Source organism: Anoplopoma fimbria, chromosome 9 (assembly GCF_027596085.1).
Source record: "Anoplopoma fimbria isolate UVic2021 breed Golden Eagle Sablefish chromosome 9, Afim_UVic_2022, whole genome shotgun sequence".
NCBI lineage: Eukaryota > Metazoa > Chordata > Actinopteri > Perciformes > Anoplopomatidae > Anoplopoma > Anoplopoma fimbria.
Genome location: NC_072457.1, coordinates 13,492,703 through 13,512,355, shown reverse-complemented (window position 1 = coordinate 13,512,355; position 19,653 = coordinate 13,492,703). Strand labels below are relative to the sequence as shown.

Sequence of the window (19,653 nt, the reverse complement as noted above, 5' to 3'; positions counted from 1 at the left end):
GAAAGCAAACAAAACCCTACAATAGAAAATGGTTTTACATTATAGATGTAGTTCCCTGTGTAGTGAAAGCACTCTTGCTTGAAGTCAAAGCTGTGTATCTTGGTTACAAACCATTTTAGTCACCGCCCACATCTCTGATATGTTCCGCAAATTCATATAGTGAATGAATGAAGTGGAAAGAAATGACAACTCAGTCTGATAATCAGGCCGACAACCATGTTTTGGAAGCAGAGACCAGTTAATATTAACATGCTCAAATCAAACACTAGTGACTGTTTAGGCAGTTTACATGTGAATGTGGTATAATTCACTTGATGCACCTTTGAGTAACATTAACTGTTGATGGTAAAATAGTGATCAAAATACTAAAAATATTCAATTCCATTTGTAATTCATTCAGTGCACACAGCCCACATTTGGTTTCATATATGACTCTACTTGCTTCAGGACCAAACACCTACATTTTCAGTGGTGCACAGTCACATATTGATTTGGGACTTCAGCAGAGTGAACCACTCACCTGGAGTTACTGCCTGAGCTGAGGCTAAGTGGGACATGTTCACTTTTCTCAGGCAACTCTGAGGCCGAGGCTGACGATGACTGGGACGACACGGACTCATTGCTGCCCATTGATGTCTCATCTGTAGCTACACTGGAACCATCTCCCACTGGTGACACAAAAAAAAAAACAGAGTTTGTTATAATTACTTACATCTTTTCATTATATTTTATTCCACTGTAAAAGATCCCAGCCTCTGCCAGCATACTGATGATAGCTTGCCTGAAAATGAATAATTTATCAATACATAAGGCAATGCTGCATCAACAGGGGATTTTATGAATCAAACTGCTGTCAAAAAAGGCGAGACTTACAACCAAGTTTGTATTGTTCATGATAATACACTTCTGCATTCATAGACAGGAAACACGAGGGAGATCCAAGCTCTTTTATTTAAATTTGACTGTCAAGTAATGATCCTGCTTTTGGGAGAACAGAGAGGCACAGAGAAACAGAGTTTGTTTGGACCATTTCTTTTTTTCCCCCTAGCAAATACATATCAAAGCATTTAAATCAAAAGCCCATATCTAATTGAGATTGAATTTAAATGCTGCTGGGTTTATGGCTGAATTATTATCAAATGTATTAACATTATTTATACATTCTAGATGGGCCATAGATGCATGGCATCTTTTGTTTCTAAACGGTACCGTTTGTTTATCGTATTTAGTTTAAACTTTGATTTATACCTTAAAAGGAATGACACTCGTTAGTTTAAACGCTTTGTATATTAACACAGGTGTTGTCAGTTGTGACTAATTAGACCTCAGCTCCCGTTTAAAGCTGGATTGTGTAACTTTTTTCTTCCCCCTCTGGCAGCGAGATGAATTACACAAATGCTGTCGACGTGTGCTCATGCCTGTAGGGGAGCTTTTTTTGACTTTAATGCTTCCTGTGAATGCTAAGCTTCATTTTATTATCTAGACCATCCATTCCCGGAACTTTTTTTGGACGCTTCTTTAAATTTTCCGCCATACTCCTTTGGCTGCAGCTCAGTCGCTATCAACTCAACCCTTCTTCCTGCCACCTTTAGCTCTTGGTGGTTCATAAAAAAACACATCAACCACCACGGCATAATGTTTGTATTTCACTTTGCTCTATGAATTTGTTCTATGTCCTTTTGTGAAGGACTTTGTAGCTCTTGCTGGAAAAACACATCCTTTTCATAATAATTATAAAATAAAAATGCATCTAATTAAAATGTGAATATAATGTGAATGGGGTCACTTGCAGTGATGAACAGACTTGATGAAAATGATCACCTAAATCTGCAGCTCCCCTTGGCTGAAAGGAGTTCTGCTGTCCGGCCCACATCTTTACTGTTTTGGTCCACACATTGCATAGTTTTCGCAGACAGATAACTATCTAATAATTAAATTGGAGCCTTTAGCATTGGAAGTTGCAGACATTTCCTTAAGAAGTTGGTAGAGACCACAAACAGAATACTAAAATACAGTTAATATTTGACATACATTTGCCGTCTACACAGAAACATGAATACAAACGAATGATAATGTTGCACCAAGATGTTTGGTGAGTAATAAGTAACTGTTCGCCAACAAGTTTGACATATCAACCTAAAAGTTTATTCTTGTTTCCCCCAAAGGGTTTAAGGGAATCATTAACAAATATACAACTGATCTGAAATCATCTATTGAAAGATTACTTGTGTTCTCCTACTCTATAACTATTGTTACGCTTCATGATACATTCTCTGATTTATGCACTTCCCTTGGCATTGTATGTTGTCATGTATGTTTATACATCTCACAAGAAGACTCACATGCATACACAACACTCTTCTCTTTCTCCCACATCATCGTTTTAAAAATTTGCTTTTACCCGCTGAAGGTCGAGACAACTTACTTTAAAACAATCATGAGGGACTCAAATAAAAGACACCAAGGTTAAAAACGGATTATGCCTTTCATCCCTGATATTAAAATACCCCGTGCTAAAAGCTGGCGCGAGGGAGGAAAAGAGAGGCAATCTGGTAAGCAGATTTAGATTCCTACTGTATTGGGGGAGGGGAGGGATTTGACTGGCCTTGGATCACAAATTGCTGAGGTCAGATTGTCTGGGTCACCGGGTCAGGTGATCAGCTCACCTGATGCACAGGAGAAAGCCCCTATCATTCTCATTTCATCAAGTATCAGAGGAAACTGGTGTCAATTTTAAGCATTTTAAAGAAATGAACACACAAATGCAAATCCCTCCACACAGTAATACAGAGAGGAGGCTACTGAGTTCAGTGTGTCATCTGTGGACACTGCTACGGTTTATAATGGTCACTAGGGAACAGACAGACTAACCAGGAGTGAGGGAATTAATTCAAAGCCAAGCAGGAATCCAGTGTAAATACACTCAGATGTCAGTTTATTAGGTACAACTAGCTAAAACTACAGTAATGCAGTTGAATACAACAGCCCTGCGACACATCCAATCTTTACGAAGGCTATAATGTTTAATTTTTAATGAAACAGTTTCAGGGAGGTGTTGATTCAACTTCATGGTCCTTTTAGAGGATGTAGTTCCTGGTGCTGTTGAACTGTATTGCATTGCACAGAGAGGTGTTTCTGTTATATCGCTCATTGAAATAAATGAGCTGTGCCTAATAGTTAACTGGCAACTGAGTGTATTTTGTTAAGTAGTGCACACGAGTTTCTCAGTTGAGATCTAAACATAACACCTTCTGTACACAAATGAACAATTAATACCCTTGAATTGCCCTAAATGTGTGCTCTCTATAAACTCTAAACAACTATAAGTGGGATTTGTGATACTTCCCACTGGTGGTATCACAAAAGACACTATGGCAGAGAGGAAACACACAAAAAACACTTAAAGATCATGGAAAATTGAAATAATAGTGGGTTCACTACATTGCAGTTTAATACAGATTTGTTTTGATGTTGGACCAGCATAATTGTATGTACTTTTAACCAGGTTCAAGGTTACCTAGCTAGCTAGCTCTCCAGCTACCTACAGTTGCTAAATCCATGAAAATAGACCCTTCACCCAGTCATAGAACGGTGAACAAGGGTTTAATTGATAACATTAATTATTATCCCATTCTGTTTAGTGTGTCAAAGCCATTCCAGTGAGCCAACATGCACAATACCGGGACCCTGGCCAATCTAAATAGAACAGGGCCATATTTAATGTTAGCAATTACACCTGTGTTTATCCTTCAGTTACATTTTAAAATGTGATCTTTGTGAAATACCGCTTTATGCTAACTGCTCCTAGCTATTTCTAGTGTAGCTTCCGTTTCAACTGATATATGTGGGACTGATATGTCAACCGCTACTGACTGATCGGGGTAAAACCAAGTACTCCCCTTCCAACCAGAATCTGAAACCCAGAACAGATTATCAGGATAAAATAATGAAGAAAAACATTATTTAAATTCATGTTGAATACCAGCCTGAATATTATATATTTCTTAAACATTTCTTACAGGATGACAGGCCGTGTATGTTCTGTTAATTTGTGTAAACCAGTATTTCAAGAACAGATATTACAAGTTCGGGCAAACCATTTATTAATTTAATAGCATAAATAAAAAATTAGCGCGAACAAATTACCGACCAGTTAACCCCCCCACTTACCTGTGGGGCTCCATATGTGAATAAATCAATATTCCAGTTGCATTCTTTTTGGATCAATAAGGTAGTTTACATCTTAATCAGTTTATTTGCTAGAGTATCTTATAATGATCTTATAAGTCTTTTGTCCAACTGAGTTCCTTTAATTTATTCAGAGGTATGAAAATATACAGGTGCAGCTGTGTACGTCTCTTACCATTCTGGATGTCTAGGGCTTGTGGATTGTAGACAGCCAGGGGCCGATTCTGTCGACTCTGCTTCTTGGACTGCCTTGTGGGAGCAGATAATACTGGGCCAGCAGGTGAAAGAGGGCACGACTCCGGAGCATCTGCAAAGATCTGAATACAAAACGTGATTACAGTAAGTCTCTAGCAAGACTTAAAGCTCAGTGCAGTTAAGAGTTTGGAACAGCAGCAGCGTGTCCTTAACTGACCTCACTCAATGAACAGGTTTGGAAACTCAAAGGCTTTATGTAGTGGTAGATTAATGAAAAAGGCCATTTGCAGCCACAGCATGTGCTCCTGGGGAGAGCCGGGCAGCTCATTGATTGGACCCTAATAACTGCATGTGAGGAGATTTTGTTTGTGCCCAAAACAAACAAGAGCAGCTCCACATGTAACGCAATCACATTCTGTCCAGAAATTTTTGGTCCATGTTAAGGTGACATTTTCTCCACAGAGAAACTGACCCACTCTCTGAAAGAGTGGAGAGTAAAATAAACAGGGTTTGGACTCGAGGAGGGCCGGCCAACTGGCGCAGCCTGTTTACACCGGGCCGTGTTTACATATAAACTTCAGATGCAGAGTTAAAAGAGAATAGGGCTGCAGTGGAGAGGAAGTCTCAGCAGAGCCTCATAAAGGATCACAGAAGAGGAGAGGAGGAAGGTAGGGAGGGGAGGAGAGAGAGGGAGAAGAGAGAGAAAGTGAGAGAGTGTGAACGAGAGAGGCAGACACAGAGGAGGGGGCCTATGAGAGAGAAAGTTTGCAGGAGAAGGCAGCTAGAAAAAGTGAGAAATCTGATATGGCTGAGAGTTTCTGCTGCCTCCCTCGCTCTCTGCAGATGGAGGTGAATGTAAAACAGAGTCTACTGTTGGTATCTGGGGGTATCAACAGTCTGGAGTGGGACTAAGCTGTGAGAGAAGTTAATGCCTGCCTGTCTGTCTGCTCAACTTTTCCCCTGCTCTACAACACGCTGTACTTTCCAAAATGCTCTTGCTGCATTCTAACACTACATCCTTTATCACCTGGACGGTGTTGGATACCTCTGGGTAGTCTCGGAGACCAGCAGTATACACCGTGTTGTTTTAGCACTTTTGTATACCCCGTTGGGTTTCACCAAGCCTCTGTATTCTCTCACGTCCCATTTTTAGATTTGTGAGCTTGGGTGGAGCTATTCTTCACAGCACACATCATATTTCATTTAATGAAGCTGGAGGAAAATAATTTAAAAAAAGAAGAAGAACACTAAAAGCTCTTTGGTTTCATCTGATTCTACGCAGAGTGCAGTGCTGGTTCAAAAAGATTAGAAAACTTATCTCAAACCTTTTTCTCTTGTGACACTGACAATTATCCCCTTTTGAGGATTGACACCGATTAATGCCATCCTGAGGAGATAACATGATCCCATAAACTACAGGTTATGAAACAACTCATAAGCTAAATAAATGCATTTAGGCAGGCAAAGGACCTTCCAAATTAAATCAAATGCATACGATAATCTACAGAATAACCAACCTACTGACAATGAACAGAATAAAATATGTTTAATTCTAGTGTGAGCACTTGGGGCTCCCCCTATTGGCCAAATCAAATATTCTGGACATTAAACTGCCGTGTCGCTCCTCTTTACATGAACAACTGGGTGAAGGGTATGCTGTCCAAAGGGTTAAAGTTTGATGTGATTCACTTCTAATTTTCTGAGAACTTAATTTCTGCTCATTATTTTAAAGAACAAGCAAAAAACAAAATTGCTAGAACATTTGCTCAAAAAGATGAATTATTAGATGGAGTAGGCACAATTTTTAGTATACAGAAGTCCAAACAGCCTTAAAAACGGGGCATACAGTAAAGAACAGCTTCCTAATTTAAACTCTTAGTCTGCCCAAAAGAAATGCTGGTGTCAGACATAGTACAGTATGTGCACTTCTCTGCCAACAGTAACTGCCAAATTGGAACTTAAGAAAAAAAACTAAACTTCTAAACATTGTAAGAAAGCGCTAACTGCTGAGAGACCAGGACTTGGAAACATTAGATCTTTTGCTTTGCTTGCACATTTATTATCCTTCAGTATCAGTATCAAGTAATTACATGCCACCCAGGTGGATAAACACAAAGGTGCTGTTTGTCTCATTCAGATATGACTTGGTGTCATCATTATACCTTTTGTTGCCTAGAGCGCCTATTTTTCAGTAAATAGAGATCTGGATGGCAAGTGGAAACATAATAATACGCACAATGTTGAACTGAAAGAATGAATCATTAATGTGAAGGAAGTGCAGTAAAGATTTGACCGATCAAACATTTTGGGTGAAAATAGGACATATTGCATCAAAAATACTTTTTCTCTGTTCCTATAGACATGGTACTAATTACTTCCACTGGAAGTTATACTGATATGACTAGAGAGTTTATTTCCAGTTTCAAGTGCTTAACTTTGTGATTGTACACTCCACACTGCCCTGCATGTTTGACAATTCCCAGTCTTGAGTTTTTTACCTTTTCATTGTGTTCAATGAGGATCTCCACCACAATGTTCTGGAACTTCAGATCCATAATGGCGGCGACAGTCTCCTCCTGTGGCCTCATTAGTGTGGGGCCGAACACCACGCCCAGGTTGGCCACGGTCATCAGATTCTGTTTACTGTGAGCCGCCACACTGAGGAAGATAAAATCTCACATTACACACATTTTTACTACAACTCACTAACTCAGTTACACGGATATGACTACTCTACCTTATTCTTGAAGTTCTGGATACAATATAACAAGTAAACACTGAACACTTGACTGAAAAAGGGAAAGATTAAATACGAACGTGTTGAGTGTTAAGCCACCTTTAGATGACAGCCTCACTCATTTAATACACAGTAAGGCATTTGCTGTGCAAAATTGCTCCTCTGCTCTTTTTCCCTAAATGTCAATGTTTCATTCATCAAATTGTGATTTAATGTAAGTGTTTTTATGATGTTAACAGAGAGGTGGTCTTTCTTTTATGCTAAGTGACTCCCTGCTGCTAAAAAGCACTGCAGGAAACTCTCAAATATGTATTGTTTCTACATAATTTCACACTTTCAAAATGGCTCAAAGAAAACAATGAGATGTTGCTATCTTTAGGGATTGCTCTGAACTTTTCTTGCTATTCGGATTCAGTGTATTATTGCCTAGTGTTTTTGTTTTGCTCACATCACAGAAGCACTGAAAACTGTGAATACATAAAGCAGCCACTGCGTTTTGAGATTACATGACAACGAAAAATGAGGGATTTAAGCACATTTTATGACATTTTTTGACAACAAAAGTAAGCTGTTGCAAAACCTCTTCAATCTAAACATTCAATTTTCCTGCATGTTCAGTTCCCATTGATTGTTCCCTACACTGAATATAACATGAAATCAAAAAATGAAGTATTTGTGCTAGGCGTTTTTTTGTCAAACATCTGTTATGAAGGTAAGGCTTTCAATAACAATTCCAACAATAACTGTGAGCACTTCCGACAGAAGCTATTCAGATTATTTACAACCTACTAATTACACTTGATAAAGAGGAATGATAAGTATTTTTTTTTTTAATGTCTTCCAAATTAGTTTTGTAAACGCAACACCTTCAGTAGATGAAACTTTATGTTAGGAGGTCAAAAAATGTTGAAAAAAAAAACTTAATTTGAAGAGAAAGTCACGTGGACAGGTGAAGAGATTTCACACTCAAAATATGATGATACGCAGTGGAGCAGCTGAGACAGTTTAAATAGCTTCAAAGGATGCCTTTGAAGACAAAAACATTGGTGACAACTCACATTTATAACATCTCTGAAACCATTTCAGATAGGAGTGTGAAATTCTGGCTTTGCTTCCTTCCCCTGCAGGACATGCACACACGCCAACTTCAGAAAAATATTCGAGTCTCTCCAGTCTGGAGAATTTCACGCTGGATAATCCAAATTCAATTTCAATAGCGCTGCCTTTTTACCAGAGCCTGATTCTGCAGCGGGTTTCTATGAAATAAGATCCACCAGACTTTCACTGCCTCAGGGAAGAGGGATTATTTACTTATCTCCAATTTGCTCATATTTAGTTTATAAAAAGCTTGCTGAGGTAAAAGCTTGTAATGTTAGCTAACATTATTTCTTAAATCTATTTTTCCTATCTAATCTCACAAATGGAGTGATGCACAATAGTGGTCTATCCAGGGGTGTATTCAGTAATCTCAAGAGAGGACTTCATTTAAGAGGTCCATTTTATTTCACTTCACTGGTGGACTGCACGACAGCATTCTAAACAGGTGCGTTAGGCTACACAATTCCCCCTCCACAACTTCCAGTCATTTCAAAATGACCTAAGAAATAGCAAAGAAAAAAAAAGAATGTTAAGATGCTAGCGGCATAATTTTTCTTAGCCATCAGTCAGTGAGTAGACAGAGAGGAGATGGAGTGACAGCAGGGAAGGGGGAGTGAAGAGAGTGGGAGTGAAGGAGAGAGAGAGAGAGAAAGCATGTGGAGTGAGAATGAGGAGACAGACAGGAAGAGCAGAAAGAGAGAGAACTGAGAGGGAGAGGGGGTGGAGATTGGCTGAACTATGACCAAGGAACTATGAACACTCACTTGGCCAGATGCTTCATGAGCAGCCCGAGGACTTGTCGATTCCTCTCCGGTAGTTTGTGGACCAGGCAGTGGACACCTTGGATGCGAGACTCTGGACTACCGCCCTCTGTTCAAACGCAGGAGCAGACATGCACTTGCATTAAACTACAAGGATTTCTCTGTGTGCTCCTCATGTGGCCAAGAGCCAACACTACTGTACAACATTAGCAAACAGAAAATTTAAAGACATGATGATACACAATGTACACTGTCGATCTGGTACACCACATTAAATAAAAGTAATTCAGCAGAATAATTGAACCCTCTACTTCTTTTAAAGTCCTGGATACATTCTGGAACACAAAAAAAATGAGAAAAACGCAGTCGACCTTTAAGGACGCAATGATCAGAGGCTATCACCTCATGGATTGGAGGATGATACATTCCAGTTAAAATAAGCGAAGAAGGGGTGTGAAAGTGATATATAGTCTGAAGCCTCCAAGAATTTGGCAGCGGGGACCACTATGCTGGCGAAGGAGATAGCTTTACGTTACTGTCGCTACCGTATAAAAGGGTTGTGTTAAAACCCCCAAAGATCATCTCTTAAACATTTCCTCACACATGGGCATCTGACCGCCCACTCACAAACACACACACACACACACACTATCTCTCACACACACACAGACACATAAAACATCATTACTATGGGAACGACAAGGATTTAAACATGGAAAAAAAGCTGCTTATGGATGCTGTCATCCATCAAAAAAAAATATTCGTTGCTAATCCATTTTTTCCCCCTCGTTATGAGGGCATTGCGAGCGCCTGATAAAAATGTCAACCTGATCCAATTATAGCACTTGTTGTAATATGATTCAAGTTTGGCTTGCTTTAAAAAAAACAAAAAACATTTCCCACATGAATGACGTTATGTGGGCGAAAAATGAGTGTCTTTTTGCTGTTCAAGGTCACTCACTGGACCATTTGAGGGCATGCAAATTACAGCATATTTATCATTTTAAAGCTTTCAGCTTTAACCTTAAATGGCTTTATTTGGCCACAGGTAGACATTAAATGAAGATGGGCAGTAGGCTCACATGGAAAACAGTGTGAAATGTCAAAAAGGTATGTCTAAGCCGTAGTCGGCTGGTGAAAAACAGGGAAACAGTGTCCTCGAATGTTGGGAGTGCACATTTCTGAAACTGATTAAGAAGGCATTAACGTACTGTTTAGCATAAAACATTACACTTTTTTGAGACCACTGTCAAGTGTTTGAAAGTGTAAAGATGAAGACAACTGTGGATAGATCCTCATCAGCATTCTAGACACACACAGACCAATAGCTTTCAGACTATGAATCTTTTACTTAAGAGGATTGGCCATCTACCCACTTTAAAATATTGGTAAAAGTTTACAAAAAGTTAATAAAAGTAATTGAGCTGTTTTTCACTTGACTGCATATTTTCAATAACTCACTGAAGGAAAAGAAACACTTGACTGCTAAACTGAAGTCCATCCCAGACTGACACAACACATGTGTACACTGTTATGGTCTGTACTCAGTGATGGTAGAAGAGGAGGTCAAACTTACTCGCAGGGCTAATAAACTCTTTGTAAAGTCCATAGGTCATCAACGGCTCCGGCAGGCTCCTTCACAGAGATAGAGAGAGAAAGAGAGAAGGGTTGGGTGTGGGGGGCATTGGGTGGAGAAGTGAGAGCTGAAGTGAGTGAGGGGGGGGACAGAAATAGCCGGCGTACTGTTTTATAGGGTCTGCACACAGCAATGATTAATGTGGCCGGGCCAGGGGATGGAATTAGATGGTGCACACGTTGAGATAACCAAGTTCATCTGAAGGTACTTCCACACTGCAGTTGGCAAGTGGCCAAAGGTACTTAGCCTCAGAGGAAAGTGAGGAGATTGACCCTGCTTTATCCCAGCAGGCCAGCCACAGTCAGAGCAATGCTCAGCATGGTTTAATATGGCACAACAATATGGATGAGCTATGTTAGCTTAAACGGTGTTTGCATGATTAAACACATCGATGATACTTTGGGAGTCGAAACCAGAGGAGACAGAGTCGTCACGTCCTGTTACAAACCAATTCCTTTAAAGGGTGAAAGCTTAAAATTAGCCCATCATAACACGATTTTAACCCCTTTTGAATAGGACTTGTTGTTTACAATCTGATCAGAATGCTTGTTGATGGATTATAGTCTAATCCCACACTGTTATGCAGCAGTGGACATTTCAGATTACATTTCATGGTAGCACCTATTTAACTTTAATGAACTGAGAGAGAAACTAAATAAAGCCTCAACGGCTTTGATGCGGTTATTCGTTATTTAAACTTTTAGCACTCTCAATTTTATAGTTGCTACCAATTATTGGAAAAAATATTTTACTTTTTCAATGTGACATTTTGATCTGTTTATTTTCACAATGATAAAATCTGACAGGAAAATGAACATAAATAAACAAGATTAACTGTGCCGGTTAAGATGTATTGCTTTAAATGTTTCTTTTTTATAATTGGATTGTTGTTTTCTGATTGGTTAGTTTTTCTCCTTATTATGTAAGCTTCTTGATGTCATTTTTTCTTTTTCTAAATTATGTTAGCTTAGTTTTTTCCCCCTTCCTTTTATGATAGTTTTGCTTGAGAGGTTCAGGGGAGGTGCACTGTATAGGCCTGTGGCTTCTTGACCTCTCCTGTAACTTTTTAGATTTTTGTCAAAAATCTGGATTTTTTTGAAGTCTTGTGTGTGCACTAAAAAAAAAACTTAAAAAATAGAGCTTCTTGTGCCTATTTTTACTGTGTTAATAAGGAAAACAGGCCAACTCCAAACTTAGAAAACACATCATTGATTTAATTTTAACAAGCAAAGCCAACTAACTGCATACGTTTACAAAAACAAATTGGCATTTAAATGAGAACTGCCTCATCTTCTTGCAACCAAACTACATTTTTAATCTTTGAGCTTCACCCACTCTATCTGTCAACCAGGAAGGAGTTGGTGAATGTGGAACAGGCATACAGTAAGCAATGTGACCTCGCAATGAGTTAATTATTCAGTGGCACTTTGCATAATTAACTCATTTTATATAAAAGACAGAGACGAGAAGGGATTGAACGTTTCATATTCAAGTGAACAGAGCCTCCATCATATTCATCAAAAGAGGGATATACAAAGAAAATGCTCCATTAACCACTGGGGTTGTCTGAGGTCAGAAGTGGATTTGCTTCGACACACAGCAACTCAGAATCAGTTATGCACCAGGAGTCACGTCATAACCTCCGTTTGAATGCATGAATACAAGGTTACGAAATCACGAAACTTAACTTACATCTCAACATGTGCTCAGGGGTAATATTAACCTGAATGTACAATCTTGTGAGTGACAGGAAGAGTTAAACTGATCACAACAGATAACAATATCATCAATTGTTACTGGGTAGAAACTGAAGATTTTAGGGCTATAATTTAGGATTATTTTCAATATCAATGAAGATTTTACTGTTTTGTCCATAAAATGTCCAAACATACTCAAAGATTGTTTGTTTTATTTGTCAAACAGTCCAAAAGGTATGAAGATATTCAGTTAACATGACAAAGAATCAGCAGAAAACTGTGAATATTTGAGAGTTTTTGCTACAAAATATCTAAAGCAATGAATCTATTAACAAATTAGTTGCCAATTAATTTACTGTCAACCACCTAATCTATTATTAGACACCTTAAGATGGTTTGCATATGTTCGTGTGTCTGTGTGAGAGTGTCGTTCATCCCGCTGATCCTTACCTCAGATAAAGCTTCAGTGCACTCGTTACGGTCTTAACGTCCCAGTCCTCGCTGGTAGACAGATCAACTTCATTGCTCTCCTCATCTGAATTAATCACAATCACAAAAAATATTCTTAATGGAATATTAACACGACACAATGCACCAGCTAACTATTGTTCTTCAAATTAAGCAGCCAAAGACTCTGTGTGATTTTGTGGGCAGCCTAGAAAGTCAAAATATGTAATATAAATATGTTACTAGTAATAAGTCATATGAGGATAAAAGCAGAGCTACCAGCCTTGGAGGTCGAGTCTAGTCTAGCCCCAGTGGATATTGAAGGAAGCTACAGCTTCTGCAGAGGGCTGCTGGTTCTATACTCATTACAGGTTTAATTAATCCCTCACTACTTCGCTGGCTCCACAGGGACTCCGGAGCTGTGTTTTGCTGAGAATTCAGGTGGCACATTATCCTGACAGTCACTAACTTAAGTCACCTCTGATTAATTACAGAGGATTTGGAAGTGTAATGTGTCAGTGAGGTGCTGTGAGTCAGTAACATGTGCTGCACAGGGCTCAGGTCAACAGGCAGATTTGAGCTTGGTAGGTGGTAGGGGGTCTGTGTTACATGACATTTTTTAAAATATTATTTCATCTAAGCACCGCAGCCAGGAGGACTGTGTGTTGCTCAGCCGGCTCTGTCCAATATCAACTTCTGAGAGCAAATGTTTTTTGAAGAGTGTTTGTAGTCAAAGCTGCGCCTCTGCATGTGTGTATGTGTTGAGATTAATGGGGTTTGCACGGGCTCTGTAGTCTGCTCTCGCACAAACAGCCTCGGACATGGTTAGGTCAAGGACACAAAGGAAAATGATTGGCAGTAGCAGTTGGAGTAGCATTGATTATGAAACGGCTGAACACAAAGCAGTAGCATGTTCAAAGATAGAATTATTTGTTATTTTACCTCAGTTGTCGGCATTAAGCCCTTGGGGACACAACTGTACTGTGTGGTGACTGTAGCATAGCAGCTAAAGTTAGAATTGCAGCTCCCATGACATCCTCAGATGCAGAAAAACATGTTGCCATACAAATCCATCAGGCAGGTCTGTTAAACTAGAAGAAATCATCTTGCCCTTTCAAAACTAAGGAAAGGCGGAATGAAAAACTGGTCTTATTAATGTGCAATTAAGTCCAAGATGAACCAAATATCATGCATTGATCTTTACCCAAATAAACAATGGGGTGTAGAAATCTGTGTGACATGTGTGCTATGGACTTGCTGAATTTATTGAAAGAAAGATAGATGTAATCAATTCTAAAATGTACAACAAGTTTTATCCAAATAAATATTCTGCTTCAGTCCGTATTTGTTGGCGTTTAGCGTTTAAAAAAACAACATTTTTGCTGCAGTCAAAGAACATGTCTCCAGCTTGCACTAGCGAGGCACGGGTGGTGCAGCAGCAACTAACAGCACCATAAACTACATTTATAAAAATTCATTGGAAAACCTCAATCAAAGCTTCAAATGTAAAAAAGTCCTATGCATAACGTTAACTTCTCTTTAAGAGCGCAGAGCAAAGTCTTGGTGAGTTGGCATATGGAGAACGGGATGCAAGTCGTCAGTTCCAAAACGAGAGGGCAAACTGGTTTGTAATTAAGGATTTAAAATGTACCGTTTGTGATTAAAGGATCACAACAAGCAGACATGCCTCTCCACCAGAAAAACATCACTAAATGCACAGTAGGGCGAAGATTCTATAGATTACTTTTTATAACATCTTGGTTCTGTTTGTAAATTTGTTAAAATCCCCTTAATATCTTTGACTGTAGGAAGAACAATTGGCGATCATCCCTTCAATTGATGATAAACGATCCAATCGCCAAATCAGCAAAAGCCCACTGTGTGCTTCCGGATTAGGGGAGCTTTGTCTGACCATTACTTCAACTTTCCGACATTCACGACCACATCACACTTGGTTGGCCAGCAGTGTGGAGGTCAGTAAAGAGGCAGAGTTTTAACTTTTCTCTCTCTAGCTCCTTTTATTTCTTCTTTATGGAACCATTTCTGTCACTTTTTATGGGAACAAATGAGTGCAACCCTATAAATGTCCTCCAAACGAAACCGTCTGAAAATGCATTCTGCAATATTGAGTCTCTCTCCTCTCTAAGGCCGCCAGCATCTAGCTCCTCCTTCGTGTGTGGCCATTCGTTCGGTTTGAGCAAAACCCGATTTGCTTTGCAACCTCTTGTGGGAGTCCAGACCCTCATGCTGGAAACCACCGGCCTAGAGGGCCCAGGCTGACCCGGTATGAACTGAGCTCAAAGAGGCGAGCCCACTAGCCACAGTGTGAGGGGCGTCAACGTGGGAAACTATGTTTCTTGGAATTTCTGTCAATTAACCGTTTAAAGTCATCAAGAGTTGTTTCAAGATTTTGTTTTGAAGCGGATATTATTTAACAAAAGTAGGAAGGAACAAAAACATTTGAGCATCTGGTCAGCTCTGTGGAATAAACCCAGTAATGGTCCCCATTAAAAGTAATTTCTGCCCTAAAATGTGAAATGTATCGAGCAGTTCTTTGGTGACATCTCACAGCATTCCTCGAATTTTGCCTCACTCTGCAATTATATCTATAGAACCAAGAAGTCTAACTCAGCTGATAGCAATATCCCGACCAACACCACACACACCCCTGCCACTTACTGTCCAAGGGACAGGTCAGAGACAGAACGCAGCTCACTTCTTCTTCCTGTTATAGTGTTGCCTGACATTCAATAGGGGCCGCTCTCTTTGTTCGTACTGTAATGTGATGGGAGACTCGTTTTCTATCACTCTGTCCTCTCTGATTGGACCGCGGCCATGCCGGTGGGTGAGAGATGAAAAGAAGGAGGAGTGGGAGGATACGAAGACTTTCTTAAGGGTTTAAAGCTCGCCTCACCCACTCACTGTGAACTGTTGTATAAAGGAAGTGTTTGCGAATGTGTTGGTTTGTGTAGAAGTAGTACCACCTCTGTCATTTTAGGGATAAAATATAAGTTTGTTTTTATGAAAATATCTTATTCTATATGGTCAATCAGTGGACAAACATTTGCAAACATAAAAGTGCAAGCAATATCTGTATTTTCCCCTCGTTGACATTTATGTGGAATGTCCACAGCCCACAGACAAATGCTTCTTTTACTTAATTCAGGTTTTAAATAAACTTCTTAGAATACAGCAGCAGAGTGTTAATGGAGTCTACAGCATGAGTCGGCAGGTTGGGAGGCTGGAAGGTTTTGGAGAGGAAGCTGAGACAGGCTGACGGCTGCCCGAGTTTGTTGTTATTCTGAACACAGAGCTGAAAGTGAGCTGGTGTCTGCTGGAGACGGCAGGAAACCAGAGAGCAGACAGGGAGCAATGGAAAGGACAAAGGGACCGGCTCTATAGAAAACGAGTTGAGCGAAAAAGGATTCGAGACAAGTGAGAGGCATAAAGGAAATCGAGAAAGACGACTGATAGCCTGTCACGAGTACATGAGAGGCGGTTTTTAGTGGTGTGTTAATGAAGCAAAAGCCAAAAAGTGCAAGGACATTGGGGGGGGGACCCTGTCTGGTTGTCTGAGGGACATAAAACTGAAATGAAGTGGGGAAAAGATGCACCCAGGCACTTGTTGCACATTAGAGAGACATGCTTCTGATAAGCTGAGTCATGGGCTGATTGTCAGTCACAATCTTTTTAATATCGTCCCTACAGACACATCCATTACGTCAGCACATTCAGCTAACTGGGGGCGACTTCATATCACAGAGATAGTGCAGTGGCATATAAATTAAAATTTTAACTTTATTCAGCTCTTACCAGAAACAAAATGTATTTTAAGAGCAGAAAGAAAAGAATAGAGTTCAACTTACCAATCATTAATGAGAGGAGCTTCTGGACCTTGGAGCTTACCCCAACAACTCTGTACAAGCCTTGGTCATTAATACCTGAAAACAATAATGAAACTTTATTTGCATTGCGCCGCTCTTAATAAGGTTGTTAAGTGCTTTACAGGGAAAAGAACACACAAAGCAGACTAAATGAAAAGACAAACAAAAACAAACAAGAGTAAGAACAGAAAACAACGCCATAATTGCAAACTATACATTAGATACATGAATATGTCACTGCAATGTAACCAACTTTAATAAATTAGATAGGATAATTAAGCAAATTGTGTAGCACTTTGGTGCTACAGAATGAATGCTATTCATATTATCTACAGTACATGCTGCCTGCAGTACCTCCCAGTCAGCCTTTATTTTCAATATTGGAGCAAGTCTGCCCCCTTGTGTACAGATAACAATACTGCACCTTTGTTACTATTCACCAACTGTCAGGTTAAAATTCCCCAAATAAATAACCTTCTCTCAACTGAGCTTTTCCTGTATTGACATATCTGAGGCTCACCTCTCGTCTCTATGGCGCTGATGGAGTTCTTCATAAAACGCAAACCCACATCATCCAGCTGGGCATCAACTGCAGTTGGAAGAAGAAAAAAATAAAATAAAAAAAAGGTGGTGAAGCATTGTGCTCATGAAACTTTATGAGATTATTTTACAGATACAAAGTCTGGTACAGCTGGATTGCTTACTTCCTCTTTCTTTAGAAAAAGTCCTTCCAAGAAAGTGCCCAGTCTAAAGAAAAAAAAAAAGTATACTTTTATATACTATACTAAAGTATACTTGAACATTGTGATACACATTAAAGTGAAGGTATGTGGAAGTATGTTACATTAAAAAGAATAGTTTTGATGCCAGTTGCACAGAGTAAAGGGGGGCTACATGACTAAAGTGTGAGTGGTGGATGATGACACAGTGCAGGCGGCTGACTCACAGCTTCCTTCCCACCCATGGCCTGCATCCAGAACTTGTGGTCATCCTCTGACAGAGCCTGTACTGTCAGCACCGTACCCGGCCTGAAAGAGCCATACCACATCAACATTATGCAAAGCATTAGAAGTACAGTTCAGTAAGGAAATAATCTTTGTCAATATAAAACATAAAATGAGTTTAGCAATCTTTGAAACAAAAAAAAAACACCCTCTGGCAAGTGAATTTGCAACTCGGACAACTACAAATATCAGCCGTATTAGTCATCCCTGCAGGTTTATGAGACTTCTATCACGTCAGATAGATATCAAGTTACTCATCCAAATCAGATGGATGTGTGGACTCAAATTACCATACTAAATCTGGGGTATTGCTCTTCTATTAATACTACATAAAAAAAGGCAGGGCAGAGTTAAGTTGAGTGACAAAATGAGATATCTATTACAGCACAGCACAGCAGGGTGTGACAAATTATCCTGGCTAAGTGTATGAACTCAGCCTTCCAACACAAATCATGCTGTTCCGCCCTCAGCAATCCAAAACACATAGAGCAGCTACTGAACAAGGTTTTGGGAGCTATGATCTTTAGCAATGCTGTTATTGGGGAATATCACAGCAGATAATCCATGTGCTCAGTGGCACATGGGAATATTTATACAAGAGTCATCCAGAAGAAATGTTCAAACAAGTTACTGTGTGACTTGTGACATAAAGTAAAATGATAGCTAAAACAACAAGCACCGTTATCATATCACAAATATCGTTTTAATGTGTTTGGAAAAAAGTGTTAGGCGATGATGTACCGATCTGTTATGTCAAGTTCTAAGCAGAACCTCCTGTCCAACACGTCTGTCGTTTTGCGGAGGCAGGATTTGAGCGTGACAGACTCTGTTTCACCCTGAAAAAAAGAGAAAGCCTTTACTGTACAAAAAAAAGCATATCATTCAGAAAAGTGGTTGAGATTTCATAAAAATGGTGCGGCATCAATAACTCTGCTACATATGTTTTAGGATTACTCACAATCTTGCCACCAGATCTGTGGTCGAAGGTCACCATGTGCAGAATCTTCTGCTCTTTGACAAATGTGCTGTAGCGTTTGACCCAACTAGAACCAAAGGGAGGTGGCCCTGGAGGAACAAGGGTGTGACACAGACATTCAACACTATTTGCATAGTAACAATCAGAAATTCTTTTCGCAGTTGTATCAGGGAAGACATCCGGAATAACAATGTGTGACGCAATTAGAGCCACTTAAAAAAAGAATAAATAAGTTGTTCAGTTTGTCTGTATTTCAGCAACATTTTGCAGGTGCATCATGTTGCATCAACGCCCACATTTTTTTTCCATTATAGGGATGAAGAGAATTACTTGTCTGTCCAAACTTCCTCTTCCACAACAACCCTTTAGATAATGTCACTAACAACCCACAGTATGTGAAGAAAACATTTCATAAGTTATGCTTTAATGGTCAAAAAACACTCCACTTCCACACTTTTACAGGAGTTAAAGGAAAGCTAAAAGTAAAAGACCCCTTCTGACCATGACATTGGACTATGTTCCCTCGCAGCAGTGCGTGTTATGAATGGGTGTAATATGACACCCCATAATAAAACACCTTTGAAATACATAGAACTCTTACGTTTTTCTTGTACATAGAGGTAACCTTCACAACTGATGGGGCTGGTCTGTCTGTATTCTTGAGGTGTCTCCCTGATCCTCTTCATTAGCTCGTACACCTCTGACCGCGCACCCTCAAATCGACCCCTTGTCTGTGGAGGAGGAGGAGGAGGAGGAGGAGGAGGAGGAGGAGGAGGAGGAGGAGGAGGAGGAGGAGGAAGTAAACAAACGCTCCAGGAAGTCACTTCCCGATGCTCAGTGATCACATAGCAAGACCTTCCTAATGAGAGGTCAGGCAAAACCAAAACTTATGAGCTTCCCTTGGAAAGGCCCTTTATCCCCATGACAATTGAATGAATAGTTGGCAGTAATCGAAAACTAAGAATGAAACCAAGAGAAGACTGTAATGAAAGTGCAGAACAAAAAAGAACCAAAGTTCCAAGGAGGTGGT

General features: G+C 39.7%; 1 protein-coding gene across 2 annotated transcripts in view; it reads right to left on the bottom strand.

The window, feature by feature from the left end:
* Positions 1–19,653, bottom strand: part of arhgap10 (Rho GTPase activating protein 10) — a 46,530-nt gene that overhangs the window by 10,255 nt on the left and 16,622 nt on the right. For both annotated transcript variants that reach the window (XM_054604626.1, XM_054604627.1), the window contains exons 8-20: positions 19,225–19,354; positions 18,606–18,712; positions 18,389–18,483; positions 17,590–17,671; positions 17,348–17,390; positions 17,164–17,232; positions 16,626–16,700; positions 12,763–12,847; positions 10,556–10,614; positions 8,983–9,088; positions 6,882–7,041; positions 4,364–4,505; positions 521–668 (exon numbers count right to left, since the gene is read on the bottom strand). In XM_054604626.1, coding sequence (XP_054460601.1) covers positions 521–668; positions 4,364–4,505; positions 6,882–7,041; positions 8,983–9,088; positions 10,556–10,614; positions 12,763–12,847; positions 16,626–16,700; positions 17,164–17,232; positions 17,348–17,390; positions 17,590–17,671; positions 18,389–18,483; positions 18,606–18,712; positions 19,225–19,354 — 1,301 coding nt within the window. The remainder of the gene's footprint in view (positions 1–520; positions 669–4,363; positions 4,506–6,881; positions 7,042–8,982; positions 9,089–10,555; positions 10,615–12,762; positions 12,848–16,625; positions 16,701–17,163; positions 17,233–17,347; positions 17,391–17,589; positions 17,672–18,388; positions 18,484–18,605; positions 18,713–19,224; positions 19,355–19,653) is intronic.